This window comes from Leuciscus leuciscus (genome assembly GCF_965113295.1).
Source record: "Leuciscus leuciscus genome assembly, chromosome: 23".
In the NCBI taxonomy this organism is placed as follows: Eukaryota; Metazoa; Chordata; class Actinopteri; order Cypriniformes; family Leuciscidae; genus Leuciscus; species Leuciscus leuciscus.
Genome location: NC_138747.1, coordinates 6597870 through 6618262, shown reverse-complemented (window position 1 = coordinate 6618262; position 20393 = coordinate 6597870). Strand labels below are relative to the sequence as shown.

The following is a 20393-nucleotide window of genomic DNA, read 5'->3' as shown; positions in this document are numbered from 1 at the left end:
CCAATGCCCAAACAGGATAGAGTGAAGCCCAAATGACAGCAGATGCTCCTTTATCAATACTCACATTTTTACTCAGATTTGTAAGTAAGAATGTGCCCAGGGGGAGCTGTCTGGAGATGAGATCTGAGCGTCACATTGACTGAAGACTAAATCAGAGGACAACTAAGCTAGACGAAGTCTTCAGCGACGTGTCAGTGATGTTCAGGGGCCATCTAGAGGCCTGGCACAAACAATATTTATACTTCAGTTCAATCTCATCCAGTCTAAACTTTGTATTAGTGGGGCATATTTGCACACTGGAAATTGATTTATTTAAATATGTATGTAAGTATTTATTTATTTATTTATTTATAATGCTGTTACTTATGTCAATTACTTTATTCATAACAATTGTGGCTGTAACTTTTATCAAATCAAATAAAATAACGGTATTTTTTTGCCCATATATCATCCATAAAAGGAAAATCATAATCTGCTTAAAAAATTATTTTAACTCTTCAACAATCTACATGATTTTGAGATATTATTCATATCTGTAGTATATGCATGATGAATCGCTAACTGGATTTTAATACTTAAGGGTTTGTTTAAATCCCCAATTCTAAGTATGAGCCATCTACTTAGAATTGGCCAGTCCCTATTGGCTACATTTCATTTTCATCACTAAGCTGTTGAATCATATCAGTGTTTTGTTGTTTGAGGTTTTAGGAGCATTTTCAATGTTTTATTTTATCTTATTAAAAACCATTTGATATTAACAATAGATCCAAAAACACCCTTTTCTGAGACCATGAACGCAGATATCTGACAGCGACAGGTCAATACTGTCTCTGCAGAGGCTAAACTCACAGCTAAACTAGATAGGCTTGCATGCATATTATGTAGTATATTAGATGTTTCACCATGTCTATTACACCAGCTTGAAGCTGTTGGCACTGGACGCAACAAAGCGACCTTTGCAAATCCATTAGTTCTTCATGTCGGAAGTAGCAGAGAGCTTTAAGTACGTCAGAAATAGAAGAGGCATCAGTTTAATGTCGGGAATTTGTTGTGTAGTGCCATGTCGTATCCAGTGTAGACAGCATCACTGATTATAATGGGTTCTATTTGCTTTTGTGGCGTCGCACTGCTCGCATCTGGTGTAGACACAGTTTTAGAAAAAAAAAAACATTTGAAATATCAAGTGGATTTTTGCCACATTTAATGGTATTTTTACCCCGATCCCTGGTTAATTTGACCAAACTCAGTGTGCAGTAGGATCTCAAAGCGTCTCTGGATCAGATGTCTAAACCACCTGCTGTAAGGCAATCTGTGGGCCATCAGAAGCTCAGCGATCTCCGTCTCGGCCGATCCGTGGCCCAACCTGATGTCATGTATTTACAAACTAAAGGCAGATGGGACTGATAGAGGGAGGCACAGATTTTGCCAGCTCTGAAAAACTGGAGAAGATGGTGTGATTATGAGAGTGAAGTTTCAGCTGGTCGGGTAGCACAATGCCGCAGGATACACGAGATGCTCGATTACTAGCTGCAAACCACCCTTCCTGAGAGACGCAGATGCTGGTGTGTGAATAATGAATACTATTGTCTTCTCCTTTTGTCTCCTGTCATTTTATCAATCCTCATGACTCATGATTGATGTGTATAGCAAGACTATCTCTCTTATTTCTCTCTCCTTCCCTTGCTTATTCCCTACATGAGATTATTATCATTCCCTCTCCCCTAGTTTCTATTTTTTGTATTTCTCTACGGCGTGCAGAAAGGTTGAAACAGAGTCTAATGTACCAGCCACTGGGTTTAATTAGCATTCACAGTGCCCTTGGGAAAGCAATGGAACTTTCATTTCTTTTTTCTTAGAAGTTTCCCATTTCGTATTAAGTTCTGGATCGCCTGATTTCTTTCGAGAGGCGGTAATGAGGAGCTGGAGATGATGTTGCAGAATGCAGTTCTACCCCGCTGTAATCTTCCTCCTGCTCGCTCTCTCTGTCGCTCACGTGGTCGGTTTCTCTTGCTTCCTGTTGCTCTCTTCGCTTCTCCAAAAACCTCAAGAGTTTTCAGCCAATTAAGTTCTTTGCTTGTTGCACAGAGGAATGCTTCTTGAAAGAGAGGAAAGCTCTGTAGACCCTGATACATTTGAAGAGGGACTGGTCTTGCAATTATTAAAAATGTATTATGAATTACTGTACGTTATTGTAATTGCATCATTGGAGAGATGAAACCAGGCCAGGAAATTGAAGACAAATTGCTTTTTTTAATTTTTTTAAATCTTTTAAATGCACAAAAGCATTTATTATATATAATATATGCCATTTTACATCACCATTTAAACATTAGCATGGAGTAGAATTACAAAATGCTTAGAAAATCAATATACACTCTCAGAAAATCAATATATTACGCATTAGCATTTAAGGATAAGCATAAGAGTATGAAGATTAATGGGAAAAAAATTCCATAAACAAGGCATCTGAAGAACATAAACAGTACTTTAATCCTTGAGTAGGTAAATATTAATATAATTTGTGTATGTATATTAATAATATTGTATAAAAATAAGAAGCATTAATATAATTAATAACCTAGAGAAGTTTTGCTCTAAACCTGCATTTTTAAATATTTTTTTCTTTCAATATAAATGACTGATGATACAGAAGCTGATGATATTGGCTAGAGCACACAGGCCGCTGTAAAACATCTCAGTGTATTGATCAACAGATCTGCCCTCTTAAAAAGACCTGCAGGCCAGATTCCTTGACTATAATGCTTAATATACATTATATATTTGTTTACTAATATATTACTAATTAACTAATCCTGGATTGATCATCCTGTGTGTGCTTGTGCCAAACTGCCCATTATGCTGTGTTAGTAATATTAAAGCATATGTATGTGGAGAGAGTGTGCTGTAAATGTGCTTTAAGAGCACAGCCCAACATGGGGAACTTTATAGTGCCATACTGGGAAATCAAGAGCGAAAGTGCATCTACATAAGATCAAAGTTAACGTGTTAACACACGCAATTATCATTTATAATACTATATTACTGTATTGAATTTTTAATGCCATTAATACATTCATCTTATTAGAAAAATATGATGAAAGACCCTCTTTATGGATCGTCCACACAAATTACTTAAATATGCTTTCATTGTATAAATAACAGCAACGTGAGCATTCATCAAAATTTCTCCTTTTGTGTTCCACAGTCGAGGAAAATTGTATGGGTTTGGAACAACATAAAAACAGTAAATGATGACAGAATCTTTATTTTGGTGTGGACTATCACTTTAAGGAAATTTACACGGCAAACAGAAGTGTAATTAATCATAGAGCAAAGAGCTTCATCTCTTACATAACAAACTTCTTAGCATTATATGTAGGTTTACAAAACTGAACAAAGAGGGAAGGAACAAGATAAAGTGGAGCACAGCGAGAGGGGAAAAATGAGGAACGAACAATATGAGAGAGGCAGAGAAACAGAGGACACAATCTGTGTGTCTGAGGATGTACAGTAAATCAGAAAGCTTGTCCTTTTTCTGCTTGACTGTGTGTGAAAATTGTGTCCTGCCTTTCTCTGTGTTTGCATTATTATTTTTGTTTTAGTATATATATAGGCTACTCTGTAGACCTTGTAGTGCTCATACATTACTGATGATGAAATAATTAAGTCAGCTGTACAATAATTTCCTAGTGTTGGGCCGTGTGTCTTCTAGACTAGTTTCAAATTGCACACCCACGACCAGCCGGAATCCATTCACTGTGACCGTCTGATGCATATTGCTCACAAAACTAGCAAGAGCTGGATTGAATTGCCAGGTTAAATCTCATTGGCTGGTGTTTTAATCATTCTGTCTGGAAACAAAGTCATATTTCATCCTGGATTGATCTTTGTAACATTTAGTCAAAGGACTGGCTACATGGAATGTCTTCCAAGCTGTTGATTAACATCACATTGAAATCATCTTTATCAGTGGCACCTCCAGGATATTTTGAATGGGGTGGCCAGAGGGGCGCAGTAAAAATCCTAGGGTGGCACACTAAAATGTAAACTGGAATGTGTGGTAACCTGCAATTGTCATTTCAATGATCGAACTAAATCATAAAAATTACCTAATTTGTTTAAATAGTCAGATTAAATGAAAATTTTGACCATTTTGATTTCAAACCATGTTTGATGCTTCCTCCATTCCTCTGTGGTGAAAAGCTAACATATTTTAGTATTGAATTTTGATAATTAAGATAATTTAGTTGCGGTATGGGTGAAACCATTCAAGATTGAATGGGAAATGACATTCTTAATTCAGTTAAAAAATGAAGCTTAATACAGTATATGAACATATACTAGAATGTCAGATTTCCTATTTTGAGTTACAGGGAGTTAAACACTTTGGGTTGACTCAGGGAGACTAACGCTATCAAATTAATCTCTTTTACAAGGTACGGTTTTTGCAGTATGATTAAAGCTAGCATACACGAGTAAAGTGGAGGCAGAGTTAGAGTAGGAAATTCTCAATAAACAAATGGCAGAGTTTTTTTTGTCCAAGGCAATCATGGGAGGTTTCTAGTCAGCAAAAATCAAAAGTCGATTTGTTCTCAGTTTCCTCAGTACATGCATGCAAGTTTCAATAAAACCAACTCTACCGACTAGACTGCCAATAAACAAGTCTCACTTTCAGAAAAAAAGAAAGTAAGTCTGTTGGCTTGGAATAAGTGGAACAATGTGATTTAGACCGTAAGTGTGGTAAAAGGTGGACACAAGTTTTTCGTTTGTCTTCATCACCACTATTTCCTTAGCCCATAATTATTCAGCTGGATTTCAATGGATTTCATTCTCACATCACATACTTAGAATTAATAACATATCTGTGTTCTTTATAAATCAATATTTTCAAACAATGTAAGTTTATAAATTAGTTTGGACAGCTATGTGAATTTTTTTTTTTAATTAAGCTACTCTATCAAAAGAGTAAAGCCCACAACTACAAGCCAAGTATACTTAGAATAGTTCATTATACTTTTAAGTATATCTCGATCAAAAAATTGAGTACAAGTATAGGCCAAAAATACTTATACTTTTATATACTTTTCTGTCAGTATAAGTCAAATACACTTAAGTGTAATTTTAAGTATATTTCTTAGAAGTACATAAAAGTAGACAAAAAATATACTTAATTTTTTAGTTTAAAAGAAATATACTAATAGCACACTTTTATTAATTTTTTATTGTTTTTGCCTGGTAGACGTTAAGAAATCCCATAGACTTGCACAGAAATAGGGTCCCAGGCTAGATGTAGATAGAAGATTATCATAAAGAGGGAAGCAACCATAAAATAAAACCATACCAACCACATGGAAACCACCCGGAACACCCTAACATGGTGACGGCCTGAAGTTTTGCATGTGCAGCACAACTCACATTTTTCGTAAGTTCCATAAATATTGTTTCATTTGAAATTAGATTGGCAGAGAGACGAATCCCTTAGCAGTGCTCATTGTTTGGAATTTGCTACTGAATTTGTTTTGTTTGTGAATGTCAAAGGGGGAGTGTTTATGCTCAGCTGTTATTTCCCTTCGGAATGAAAAATGTCACAGAATGTGATATGAAGTGAATATGCATATTAATCCAGAATAATTGGTGTGACTGAGTAATACATATTCACACAATGTGCAATGAATTAATAGTGTTGATAACTGGAATTAAATGGATCTATTCTCTAACCTCTTTCTCTCTCTCTTTCGGGTTCTTTCAAGGGCAGGGTGGGCCATGCCATTCGGCTGTTTAAATCCTGGCGAGAAGAAGGACTACAATAGTCCAACAGAAATTACAGACAAATATGATCTGGGGCAGATTGTTAAAACGTAAGTGAAATATGTTTTTGTGTTATCCATCCTCTTTATTTGTGCATCTAAGTTGCAGTTGCAAAAGTTGTTCTCAAATGTATATTCGTAAGGGACAATGTGCAGTCAGCCATGATTATCACACAATTTGTTCATTCAGACTCTTGTATCATCTGAAGGGGTTTATTTTGCAATAATGATTGACTGACTGTGTACATTATGCCTGTAATTATATGGCTACTTGCTAAATAAATGGATATAAAATATTGATTTCAGTTGAAATGATTTGATTATGTGAGACTGTAGAGTGTTATGAGAGACATGAAACTAGTATAGTCAGAATATGGTAGTCAAGGACAATGGTCAGTTATACCAAATGTTTTACAGCTGAATGATGTCATTGACCAATCAGAATAGAGCTATTTATTAAGAGTTAAGAGCTCATGCAGTAACTCTCTGTAGAGTTAATAGAAATTTCATTTTGGATGAACTATTCAATAATTTCAATATAAATTCTAATGTAATTCATGCAATAAATGTAATGTCTTCTCAAGGGAGGAGTTCTGTGAGATCTTCAGGGCGAAGGATAAGAACACTCTGAAAATGTACACCTGCAAAAAATTCCTGAAGAAAGATGGAAGAAAAGTGCGGAAGGCTGCCAAAAATGAGATTTTCATCCTAAAGATGTGAGTTCAACTCGGTTTTCTTTTTCAAAAACCTTTACAATCATTTTGTAGACTGCGGCTTCCTCTGCGGTCCTTTGATCTGCTCTTTTGATTTCATTTGGTGGAAAGAGAATCATATTTTATGAATAATGATTCTTAAAGCTCAGTTAAAAACTGTAATTCCTCTGGAATGATTTGTGTATCCCAGAAGCTCACATATCCTCATTGTGCTGGTCACTTTTGCAACTCCAAAAAAAAGAAGAGAGATTTAAAAATGTCAACTGTTTGCATCAATAATTTGCATCAAGCTTGCCGCAGTGCATCGGCAAAACTAATGTCGACACAGCCCAAATCATTTACTTCCACTGCATACTTTATGCAAATCTATGAGTACAAACTTCAAGCTACTGCACATACGCATGATTTGAATAAAATCACATCCAGTTTAATGGCACAGAGATTTGAGGTTTTGTATTGAACAGACTCTTAACGTCTGCTTCAAAAACCCACATAATATTGCTTGCAAATTGCTTATTTTCTTTAATTCTGTAAAAAGTGGAATCCACACAGTCGATTTTAACAAAAAGCTTATTGACTTTGTGGAGCTATGCGTAGCCGGTGTTCATTATCGTGATTTTCAGTCCTCTCAAAGAACAGGAAAGTACACTAAACACCTAATGATGCAATGAATTTTGTTTAATATACCAAACATGTCAAAGCCTTAAGATATTAGAGATAAATGCTTTGCATTAGTGTATGATTATACTGCATCTAAAAGGCTGATCTACGGTGAGTCACTGATGTCACTTTGATCCTGCAGTGCTACATTTGTGTCCCTGCTCACAAATCGCAATGGCAAGAGGGATTTCTTTATGAGTTCACCTTTAGTTCCCCTCTCTTTTGCTGGCAGAAGTGCACATTAGTGTCTTCAAAGCATTATCAGTGTATTCATTTCTTAATTTAAAAGTTGGCTGACATAACCACCTTTACAAAATTCTCAAACACTCTTTTACAGTGTCCATGTTGCATAATGAATTAAATCATACGATTATACGTGCTGGATTTAAAAATGTGATATGCTCTAAGGGAAGTTTTATGGAAACTTTCCGTTACATCTGCCATTCAGTTTAATTATAATACATATTCAAAAGCAACTTTAAAAATAAGAACAATGCATTACAAACGTGATTAGCTAAAGGCAAGAGTGGCCAAGATAATCTCCCCAAGATTTAGTAGATGAAGAAGAAACCATGGGAGGAACCAGGACTCAGCTGGTGAAGCCTTCTCCTCAGGCTGGCATATATTTGAAAACAATTACACAAATCATACATGCATAAATGTTGATTTGAACAGATGTGATACAGCCACAGAGCATTAATGGTAATACTGACATTTGTTGTTTAATTAAATATGATTATAGCGGATATAGGGACCCATGCAATATGCAAATTCAGGCGTGTATGACTGGCATTGTATGAGTCTGTGGTGGCAGATGGGGCATGAGTGTGGGGTTGATGGTGGGGTGGGGTGGATCTAGGCATGACGCTGCATGTGTATCAGCCTCCCATGTGCTGCAAACTGTCTCTTAGCTGTTTGCCCATCTCTCCTTCACAGGGTGAAACACCCCAACATCCTCCAGCTGATCGATGTCTACGAGACCCGGAAAGAGTACTACCTCTTCCTTGAGCTGTAAGTCCTGAAATCAGTTTATGAGGAAATAGTTCTTTACTGTACAGGGAGGAGTGGAATGATTTCAGTAGTTTGTATTTTCTCAGTTCTCAACAGCCCAGCTAAACTAATTTGCTCTTCAGCATACTCATTTGAAATAGTTTACTTAACTATTAAAAAAAGTTAAGTATTTATGAATACCAATAACTATATGTTAAAAGGCATACCTTCAGGTATTTTCAAATGATGTAGACATACAGTATAATACAATGATGATTGAGAGAAGTACAAATAAATGTCCCTCAAAAGCCTGTTGTAACATATTTATACTCACATTTTAACATAATTTAAAAAAATATGTTTGGATAATCAACTAAACCTTTGCCTTTGGCTTGCTCAGTTGGGGATATTTTGGGGATATTTAATTTAATTTTATCAATCAATAAATTCCTCTTGAAACAAACTTTGTTGTATTATTTTAATTTAATACTGTGAAGCTGCTTTGATACAATCTGTATTGTGAAAAGCGCTATACAAATATACTTGACTTGACTTAAACCAAAGTTGCTGCAGTCTAGTAAGTGTTTATCTTGAAATATTACTATCAATATAAAGGTTATTCTTAGGTTTACTTTATTAAAATCAGTAAACATTTCACAACAAAAAGACACGTGTACCATGACCTGAAGGGAGACATTTTAAAAATGATACTAAAAGGCCTTTTACTTGCTAAAAAAGTATAAAATATCAATCAGACGACAGAAGACATGTAGTAGATTGTGTACAACAGGTTTTTCAGCAGAGTTATGATCATGTTGATAATTTAGAGAACTTAAAAAATTTAGTGTAAATGATACAGTAGGCTTTATAGGGTTATAGTTATAATCTAAAGTTATAGAGATGAGAGCAATTTTCTTTTCTTGTGAATATTTATTGCTGTTTGATTATTATTGATGACATTCGAGACTGGCAGGTCTATTTGGCTTGTATTTACACTGCAATGTGTAATGCACAAATCTACTTTGAAATATCAGTCATTTTGTCCCTTAACTTTACATTCTGAATCTGTGTACATTAATATTTTGTCAATTAAAACCAAGAAGTGCATTTGACTGCTTGCATACAGCACACAGAACATGTGCACAACTTTGCATGTGAGCGACTGCAAGCAGCTGCCTGTTTCTCAGATGACGTGTGGATGCAAAGGGCAAAACAATGAATTAAAAAAAAAAGTAGCAGAAACCAAATTCCTCCGGCATAGGTTGTTTGGCGACATAGGTTCTCTTCTATAATGTTGATACTGACTTCAAGAGGCTAAATCCGCTGCTGCTGTTGCCTGAGACATAACAGAAATAAACCCTGCGCTTAGACTGTCCTAGCACGATTATACCGCCTCGTACTTGTCACATTCCTACCTGTCTGTATGGATTTGCATTCATTATTTTAATGCCTCGTCCCTTCTGTACGCTGTATGTGTGGCGTGGACTTGCTGATTTATCTGCTACACCTGCATGATTAAGTAAAGCATTTGAAGGTGCCAACGTTTAAAGCAGGGTGTGAATAATTCATAATTGCACAGAAGCAGCAGCTCAGCACGTTGTGTGGTTTCTTGCAGAGCCACAGGTCGCGAGGTCTTTGACTGGATCCTGGATCAAGGCTATTATTCTGAGAGGGACACAAGCAATGTTATCAGACAGGTGATGGAGGCAGCTGCTTACCTGCACAGCCTGAAGATCGTTCACAGGAACCTAAAGGTACGTTGCAAAGCGCCCTCTGGTGGACACTAGCACATTTACTTTATAACAAACCCTATAAACTAGAAGCTTTGCTTCCACTGCACTCAGTTATGTTTTGGTTTCCAAATCCAATCTTTAGAATTGATGTTCGCACTTTAATATTTTTTTTATGCAATGAAATTAGATTTAGTTTGTTGTCAATGTACAATATTCATTGTAGTCAATACGTTTATTATTCTCTAAATATTGTTTTTTATATCAGTTTACAGTGAATTTAGACACATCTCCAATTTCAAAAATGTATCAATTTGTTTTATTGCTGTTCACTGAGAAAAAAACTTTCTTAATCAGTAAATGTTCTTGTTTAGCATCAAACATCCTTTAAACAAGATGAGTAAATTAGATTTGTTTTCAGAGAAATTACATTGAATTACGATTATTTGTATTACCCTGTTCGCAAATTATGCTTTATAATTACAATTTTCTAATGGGGAAATTTTTTTTTTACTGGAAAACAAAACAAAAATCCTGAATATTATCACGGAAAATTATTTTCGCAGTGCAGACTACAAACTACTGAACATATTTAATCTCATATTAAATACAAACTACTGGACATATTATTTACATTTTCTTAGATCATGTGTTATGTCTTTTTTATCAACATCAAACACACATGCTTACTGACAAACAACTACACATAGTTGTGCTATATCTAAATCTTATATACATTCACTAATAATTATTCTTATTCAGTAAAAAGTGTTCCTAAATTTCACTCCAGAATGTTGTTTGTTTTACATCTGTTGTTTTGGAACACAGCTTGTCATCTTGTCATTCTCATTCCCTATAGCTTGAGAATTTGGTGTACTACAACCGACTGAAACATTCAAAAATAGTCATCAGTGATTTCCATCTGGCAAAACTGGAGAATGGACTCATCAAGGAGCCGTGTGGAACCCCAGAGTATCTGGGTAAGAAGCTCTTAAAAACAGGCTAAACCTCTTTGAACACTCATGGGGGCAGATGCAACAGATGGTCTTTATTGAGGAACAACCAAGATTACAGAGCGAGCAAACAGAATTTTCTTACAAGATTTCCGTTTACATGGGCATAAGTTGTTATAATTAGAATAGCGAACAATGGTAACCAGAGCATTTATGTTTCTGTAAATTATTTGACCTCCTCTTTTTTTCAACCAGCCCCAGAGGTTGTTGGGAGACAGAGATATGGCCGACCTGTGGACTGCTGGGCTCTTGGTGTGATCATGTACATACTGTGAGTGTATTCTCCTATAACCAGGAGATCTTAATACCTTTATTTTCTTCTACTCTTCCACAGCTAGACTTTTGATTATCAGCTGAATTGGCTGATAATCTGATGTAAAGAACCACCCACTTGGTCTGAGGAATACATTTTAAACTGATGATACTGCAGTAATAGATTAGAGTAAACAAAGCAATATCTAATTCACGTAATGTTGTTGCAGTCTCCACAAAATCTGTACAATAATTAAAAAAATGCCAATATTGTGCTCATTTTATGAGCAATATGCATCAGACAGTATGTCAGCGAGTCTACCACTATCCAGACCCTTCTCACAGTTTGTAATGATTTTCCTCATCTCATGCACAGACTGTCTGGAAATCCTCCATTCTACGATGAAGCAGATGAGGATGACTATGAAAACCATGACAAGAACCTTTTCCGGAAGATTCTTGCTGGAGACTATGAGTTTGACTCACCATACTGGGATGACATTTCAGACTCCGGTACTTTTACTGAAGAATACTGATAAAACCTCACATGCTTAGTATAGCACAAACTTCTCTTTTGTAAACCTTGATTTTAAAGACATGATGTGAAAGGTTGGTTGTGTTTACTGGGTTACATCTTCCATTTCGTTGGTCCACAGCTAAAAACTTAGTGTCACGTCTTATGGAGGTGGACCAGGACCAGCGATTGACTGCACAAGAAGCCATCAACCATGAATGGTACTTATAGTATCTATATACTTGACAATTACTCAATATATTGGCATTCATAACTATTCAGAGAAGGTTTTGGGGTATAAAATACAATTCAAAAGTCTGGGAACAGTAAGATTTTTTTTAATGTTTTTCAAAGAAGTATCTTATGCTCATCATTTATGTGATCAGAAAAACAGTCAAAACAATATTGTAAAGTTTTAGTACAATATCAGTTAAAATAGCATTTTTCTATATTTTTTAAAACAATTTATTCCTGTGATGTCAAAGCTGAAGTTTCAGCAACGTTACTCCAGTCTTCAGTGTCACATGATCCTTTTGATCAAGTTACTCAATCCTTACTGAATAAAAGTATTAGTTTATTTCAATAAAAATAAATAAATAAAAAATCTTACTGACCCCAAACTTTTGAATAGTAGTATATATCTATAAACAACTTTCCAAGCCATATAATAAGCTTTCTTGTACTATTAAAGGATATCTGGAAATGCTGCTTCCGACAAGAACATCAAGGAAAATGTGTGTGCACAAATCGAGAAAAACTTTGCAAAAGCCAAGTGGAAGGTAATTTCTAAAAGCATTTTACCCTCAATGACACTTTTGTGTTTAAAATTGTTTTTTTTAAGTTGAGTTTGTCTAAATGAAATCTGGATCATCACCTTCCTGCAGAAAGCCGTACGGGTCACGACCATGATGAAGCGTCTCAGGGCACCAGAGCATCAGACGGCGGCAGCAGCAGCAGCTGTACCAGAAGTGGCCAACCCTGCAGCAGGAGCTCAGGAAAACCCCCAGGCTCCATCTGAGGCCTCCACAGCCCAGTCGAGTACTGCTGAAAGCCACTCAGCCAGCACAGAAGCCCCTGTTGTGGAAGCTGTGGCCGCTGCCGCCCCGCCACCACCTGAGCCTGTTCTCCACGTCCCAGAGCCCGAACAGCCCGATCCCACATCGCGATGCAACGGAGAAGCTTTAGACTCCCTGCCATTGGACACAGGGGAGGAACAGAGCGGTTAATCTCGCTACCTCTCCCGCCTGCGTTTAGATCCCACACTCTTGTACATAAGCAGCAAGCATGCTAATACTGATTCCACAGCACATAGCATTAATCTCAACACTTCTAAAGGCCAATTCACACTGCACCGAGACAATCCGAGAGACAGCGACAGACACTTCATCAGGTTTTGTTGAATCAGTGTGTTTGATTGGCTCTCGTTTTTGCTGATTGAACATGTTGAATCTGCGTCTGTCGGTGCAGTGTGAATTTGCCTTTAAACATTTTCCAGCAAGCATTCTCTTGTTTTCAATTGAATCACAACGCCGTGTGACGCATATCGAATGCTCTGGCCACTTTAACTTTGCCTAAAATAAGAAAAAAGCTGTTTTCTGCTTACATTAAGCCAAGTTTGGAAACTTTAGCACTGATATGAACACATTCTTTAGGATAGATTATCATTGTAGGCCTCATTTTATAGCTACTTTTTATTTTATTTTATTGCATTGCAATTTGTTGACATCTGTCTTGAACTAGTCAGAGGACCACAGAGACACAGCTTCATGTGCAATGTACAGTTTCTGTAAATAGCTTACTTACCTCTGTAGATTAGACGTAGCCAAGAACAGCATGCTTTTTTTCAAATCTGCTGTTTATGACACACATGTCCAGGTAACTGACACATTCAGCTTCAGCTTTACATGGACATTTCATGTCTTGATCGAACACGCACTCACGAAACGTTAAGAGGATTCATATGAAAAGTACTTTTACAGCAACTAAGGCGGCTAAATTCATCTCGTAATGGTGTTTTAGTGGTTGAGACGTGTGGCCCAATAAATGGAGCAGAGTAGGTAAGCATAACTAATACCTCACATCTGCTTGGTAGCTAGCCACATGAACAGTGGAAAATGTGTTTTGTTCTTATAATGTATTATATACTCATTTGCATACATTGTACATGTTTTGAATAATATACCTTTCCATTTTAAAAGTACACAGCCACACACAGTGATCTTTGTTTTTAACAGGATTTCATTGGAGGTACAAGTTACAGTGGCCATTTTATGCCTACTCTGAGACGCTTTCGTTGGGCTGAATATTTACTCATAATCTTTATATATTTTTCTTGAACCCAAATCTTTTTTGAATCGCAAGTATATAATAGGCATCGGATATTTAGGCCATGGTATTAAGAAGCATTTTCGTCAAGTACACTAAATACAGGTGTAAACGGGGTCTAAAATGTTTTGAGCTTGTCCACTTTCGACCACTTCCAGAGGTGGTCAAAAACACATTCAAACGGATTGCTTTCGTAGTGTAAACACTCATGTGGTTGAATGTGTTCGAACAACCAAAAAGGACCTCCTACTCTCCGGCTACTGACCTAACATGTATGGGAAGCGCGCTAGCCAGACAGGATTTAAACTTTGTCGGCTGAAGACAAATATTCTCTCACCATTCCTGATTTCTAACACACAACTCACAGTGTTCTCTGTTCTGCTGGTCTTGTGGCTATCAGAGCAAAAAGGAAAGCCGCTGCTCTCCGTATGTTTTTCTGTCATCTCTGGGCACGTTTATATATAAATTGCACAGGGTTATTGCGTCCATTAGATCAAAAGATCTGAAAAAAAAAACGTCCATTTATCTGCCCATAGACCCCTCCTTTCGAAGAAGTCAGGACAGAAGTGGTTGAAAGTGGACAAAAGAGACTAATTAAAATACCAGGTGTAAACGGGTATGTGTCTCCCTCGTCTACTTGTGATCCAGTCGACCAAAACGCATCTTAATACCAGATGTAAATAGGGCCTTATTTATAGTCATTCAACCCTTTGCCACCTTTGCTTATAACAAAAAAGTCTCAATGACAAGTATAGAGTGCTGCAGGAATGAGTTTGAAAACGCATTTTTGCACTTCAGATCGTCCTCAAATCAATGTTTTTTGAATGGGGTTTTGCTTACTCGCCTGAAATAAAGTCTGTGGTTAACAGGCTCAAGATATTTTACATGGCTAAATGGGACTAGAGGTTTGCAGGGACATTAATGGCCTGTTCACACCAAGGACGATAACTGTAATGTTGTGTTTTAATAACCGTTCTAATTAACAATAGGGAAGTACACATCACAATTACAATGATAACGACCGTTGGAATTGCTTTCAGAATTGTTGTTTTTTTTCAGCTGACTAGTAATAAACTTTGACAGCCAATCGGAATCCATTTTAAAGACTTTAAGGAGCTTTAGCATTTAAAGCAGCAGATGACAAAACTACAGTACGTGCTTATAATGAGCAGAACACTATCATCTGTTGTTGTAATGTAGACGGTAATATAGTTATCTTTTATAGTTATCATAAATGGTGCGAACGGGCCTTAAACATTATACCGAGCAGGAAACTTTACAACTTGTAGATTTTCAAGTCAATAGTAAATCATTTTATCCATTAAAACTCATCTTTGATAATCAAAATGACATATTTAAACGTTTTTTTTTTTTTTTTTTGTGAAAATATTTGATCTTTGAGTTAGACAGCTGCCTTCTAAAAATCAGCATCCCTAGATGCTTTAAACATCACAGAAAGTCAGTTGAGAAAAGCCTCGCCCCGCACGCTGAGGGGACTGGTTATTTTGAGACGGTCTTAATTTTTGTCTGTGCTATCTTAATTTTTTTTACATGATTAGGTTGTTTTGTTTTCGGTATACAAACATATTTTAGCACAGAAAAGCGGCAGGTATAAGGATACATAGGATTACTAGAGCTTAACGAAAGCAAAATCGAAACGGTTGACCTCTTCATATGAGCAATAGTCTACAACTGCGATACTGTGATGCTACTGTCAATGTCAGTGTCCATGTGAACACTCTCAATTTCTGATTAGACTGTCCTCCATTGAAGTTGACAATAGTGACGTCATTCTGGAAGGACGGGAAGGTCAGGACTTGAGCGGGACAGATGAAGCCAGTGCACCTAATGGTGGTCCTATTATTTAGAACTTGTCATACAGTAATGGTGAACGAAAACAGTGAGTTTCCCCTCCAGTGGCCAACGATTTGTAATTGTTGTGCAGTGGTGACAAGCTGTAATTTTCTAAACATCATAGGAGTCAGTGGAGGTTTGACTGTAGAAGGCCTTGATATGCAATTATGCTGTCAGTGCTCTATTGATTTCATAATGATGCTCAGCATGGGTTGCCACAGGTTTCTACTGAAGTCAGCTTGGATATACTAGATCTCACGTGTGTCATTGTCATTTTGTAGCTTTCATTTCTCTTTGATCTTATAAAATGATATTTCTCTTCTAAAATCTGTCGCATACCTTTATTCGTTCTATCTACCCTGAGACTTTGAGATGTCATTTGTTTTTCTGTCTTTGATTTCATATTAAAATTCAAAAAGCGCAAACTATTAAGATCTAAAATAAAAAAGTATAAGTAATGTTTCATGTAGGTCTGAAAAAAAATGTTTTTATAGCATTCATGTATACTAAAACCGCAACTAGATACTGTGTTACACAATTCAAAGCAATTTTTTTAAAATAGTGCTTCACTATTGCCTTTGGTGTTGGGTGTCTGTTGATTTCCTCATTCTCTCAGATGTTCTTCTCAGTTTGGGTGACTGTGAACCTGTGAATACACTGAGGACTGGCCTCTCTCCACTTTAACCTCTGTATTCTTCAAATCACTTTCATGCTTTCAAAATAAACACATCCTTGAATGATCATCCATTAGTAGTCGTAGTTCTTTGTTGTGTGCAACAAGTAGTGTTATTCATTTTAACATGCTTCGAATGTGAGACTTTGAGAGTTAGATATGATGTTGTCAAAAAATCTCAAAGAAAACCACCTCAGGTTATTTTTAAAAAGTAGTCACATGGCTCAGGGCTTCTAGAGTGATTATCTGCAACCCATTCTGACTCGCAAGGGAGTTACAGTATTTAATATAAAAAAAGAGAAAGTTTTTGTAATAATATATAACATAAGCATAGCCTATAGGATATACCTGTTATTCCAGTTCTCCACTTATATGGGCAAAATAATTGTAAAATCCATATGCATATACAGACTTTTATATAAACATTTAGCCTGAATAAATGGCAGAACATTTATAACATAAAATATTATAGCAGTGGCCTACTCCTCCTATGCAGTGCATCAGAAAGCAACCTAGAGGCTTATTAAAGCTTGCCCTCTGCTGGTTCACATCATTTAGTACACATTTGATCCGTAAAGAAAACCAAGAAAATCAGCCAAACAATAAGTGCGCAATCTTCTCTCTCTTCTGTTGATGAGAAGTGAGAATATTTTATTGTCTGCCCAAATGCATTACTAAACCTCAAATTCCACAATTAGCCTATCGTCTGCATCTAAACCACTTTAGAGGATGTTTAGAATGACATCAGAGTCTTTCTGGCTTACTAATGTCCTGTCCAGACCACAAAACATTACAAACATGACATGTCCTGTAGACCCTACATTCGTCATCTCACCCTTTCATCAGCTGCCTCTTCTCAAAAAGTCTTGACACTCACTCCATTCACTTCATCTGAGTCTCTGATCTCAGCCTGATAAGACCAGCAAACGTCTCTGATGTCCTTCAAGACTAGTCAGGTTACTTAAAATTAGTTTTTCAGAGCTTTCATTTCCCACTAGGGTGCTACAATTCTTAAAACATCTGCTTGGAAGTTGGACAAAACATAATCGATAAAAGATAGGCCTATTCTTTTTTGTCAGACCGATAAAGAGGTTTTGAAACAGTGAACAAAAGATTTTTTAGGCATGAATAAAGGCCTTTCCATAATGACAGCCTATGATGGCATGTTGAAAGGATGGCACCGCTTCCCCCCTCTGAGATGGGTCGGGAAGATAAGCATGTGGGTTTCTGAGCCGTTCAGCTATTCACTCCGATAATCATCCATCACCCCGGTGGGTGAGAACAGCCAGTCACTGCTGACTGATGCGACTGTGCCCACTGCCCACCACCGGCACTGGGAATGATGGGAGCTATCAGATAAGAGAGACAGAGGTTTGTGTGTTGGGGAGATACAAATGGGACAAAAGAGGCTAGTGATGAAGTCTTTTTCTGCCTGAATGCGATGTCTGGGATGCCCGTGGTGCCCAGAGAACAACAATGCTGCAACCTATGCATTCACTGGGAACAATATTCAGTAACCGTGACTGTCGCTGTTCTAGTCGCTGTTCTAACCGGACAAAGCTGTAAGCTGTTAGGAGGGGTTTCTAACTAAGTTTTTTTTTCATAGTCTTTTTAACGAGCATTGAGTTAAAACAAAAAACAAACAAACAAATGAACTTCCCAACTCTTCCGAGTTATAAAGTACGAATTAAGATATATAAACTCGGAAATACAAGTCATAAACTCGGAATTGCGAGTTATAAAGTCCGACTTGCGAGTTATAAAGTCCGACTTTCCAGTTATAAACTCGGAATTACGAGTTATAAAATCCGACTTCCGAGTTATATTAGAAAGTATAAAAATAAAGGTTTTTTCTTTCTCACAATTTCGGATTTTTGTCTCATAAAATCTGTCAGTGCAGTATGTATTATTATTATTATTATTAGGCTATTATTATAGGCTACATAAAAAAAGACATAATTAGCTATAAAAGCTATAAACGTCAAGCCAAAACAAATTCAAAATAGCCAAACTGAAGAAACCGGCATGGGTTCACGTAAGCCTCTCATTCAGTGCGTCACAAAAATAAACCGAAACTCAGCATAGATTGGAAACTCTTAAAGGGGTCATATAATGGTACATGCACTTTTACAAGTTGATCGTACTGAAATGTGTGTTGGCAGTGCCTGTACACAACCATCATAAAATGATAGAAATCCATCCAGTGTTTTTTAAAAAATCTTCTTATATGTTTCCCCCCATCTCAAATCAAGCTGTTCGATTTTGTGACGTCACAAAATCGACGCCCCTCCCACGATTGTTGATTGACAGGAGCGTTTCAACACAGACCCGCCCTTGCTCGTGAGCGAGCTGTCTGTCATCATAGTCCGCACGGACCGGCACGGTCATTGTTGATACGCTGGAGCACTGAGCAGAATGGCGTCTAACGATCTAAGCGATTGTGGTGTTCTGTTCTTGGGTGTAATAACGAACACAACAAAATCCTAAATCCGAACCGCTGAAGACGCAGTGGCTGAGTTTGTTTTCGAATGGAATATTCCCAGAGGGTCAGTAAAAAGCTGGTTTTCTAAGAAGCTGCTCCTGAAAAAAGGATCAGTACCAACTATTCGTGTTCCTGCTGCACCTCCAGAAGAAGAAGTGAGTGTAACGTTTTATTGACCTTTATATTAATATTTATATTAATCTTTGCAAATCGCTTGCACGCTTCACGATGAATGCGGCTATTTTTACACTCAGGGTACATTACGGCATGTTTTCTATGTACGACGTTCTCAATATAATTCATAATCCCACGTTTATAATGAACGACGCGTTATGGTTATTGTGTTATTATTAGAAACGGTGTACGCACAGAACAGAGGGGCGGGGTGAGCAAAGCTCATTATCATTTAAAGACACATGCACTTAAACAGCGTGCTGAAAACAGAGCTGTTTTTGACCAGGTAAAATTAGTGTTTTCTTACAATACTAAAGAGAATTTTTAATTAAAGTATATTACAAACTTTTAATTTAGACCCTAAAGAATCATATTACCTTGTACAAAAATGGCATTATATGACCCCTTTAAAGTTTCCTGAATAGGTAGAGTATCAGTCAACTTTCTAACTAGGTAGATTCTATTGTCGACTGCTCATATAAAAGAAGGATCACACGTCATTATCTAGAAGAAGAGAACTCACTGTGACGTGCTGTGAGTCTGGAGCAAGGATTCGCTGACTGGATTCATTATAGCTCTGTTAAATTAGTTTGAGTGAATCTAACATCTGAGCCTGTAAGACTACACTTCTCAATAAAGTATCATTCGACAACAACTTTTCATTTGAGAAGTCACTGCTCTAACCGTACAAAGCTGTTCAACCCATCCGATCCAGAATAGAAGGGGTTTCTAACTCACTAACTTTGTTTTTGTTTTAAATAGTCTTGTAGGTTAACGAGCACTTGAGTAAAAAAAATACGTTATAAAGTTATAAAAGTACGAATTAAGAGATATAAACTTGGAATGACAAGTTATAAACTCGGAATTGCGAGTTAAACTCCGACTTCCGAGTTATGAACTCGGAATTACGAGTTATAAAGTCCGACTTCCGAGTTATGAACTCGGAATTACGAGTTATAAAGTCCGACTTCCGAGTTATAAAGTCTGATTTCCGAGTTATAAAGTATAAAACATAAAGTAAATTGTGATAAAAAAAAATTATAATCTCACAATTCGGATTTTTTTCTCAGAATTGTGGAGTTTATTTCTCAATTCTAAGAAAAAAATCATATAAAGTCACAATTTCCTTTATTTTTTATTCCATGGCAGAAACGATGTTCCCAAACACGTACTATTTTTTTTTTTTTACTTTTTATAATTATTGTT

The 20393-nt window shown here is 36.7% G+C and overlaps 1 protein-coding gene and 1 long non-coding RNA gene across 2 annotated transcripts in view; one reads left to right on the top strand and one right to left on the bottom strand.

The window, feature by feature from the left end:
• Positions 1 to 16601, top strand: part of camkvb (CaM kinase-like vesicle-associated b) — a 38869-nt gene extending 22268 nt beyond the window's left edge. The window contains exons 2-11 of the mRNA XM_082155491.1: positions 5751 to 5858; positions 6392 to 6523; positions 8117 to 8191; positions 9786 to 9924; positions 10760 to 10880; positions 11109 to 11184; positions 11542 to 11678; positions 11822 to 11900; positions 12371 to 12458; positions 12564 to 16601. Of these exons, the coding sequence (XP_082011617.1) occupies positions 5764 to 5858; positions 6392 to 6523; positions 8117 to 8191; positions 9786 to 9924; positions 10760 to 10880; positions 11109 to 11184; positions 11542 to 11678; positions 11822 to 11900; positions 12371 to 12458; positions 12564 to 12905 (1284 nt within the window). The 5' untranslated portion in view covers positions 5751 to 5763 and the 3' untranslated portion in view covers positions 12906 to 16601. The remainder of the gene's footprint in view (positions 1 to 5750; positions 5859 to 6391; positions 6524 to 8116; positions 8192 to 9785; positions 9925 to 10759; positions 10881 to 11108; positions 11185 to 11541; positions 11679 to 11821; positions 11901 to 12370; positions 12459 to 12563) is intronic.
• A 2024-nt stretch (positions 16602 to 18625) lies between these two features.
• LOC309488455 lies at positions 18626 to 19592 on the bottom strand. The gene is made up of 2 exons (XR_014202129.1): positions 19191 to 19592; positions 18626 to 18884 (listed from the first exon to the last, which is right to left on the bottom strand). It is a non-coding gene; the product is annotated as an uncharacterized lncRNA (long non-coding RNA).
• Between the last annotated feature and the right edge of the window lie 801 nt (positions 19593 to 20393).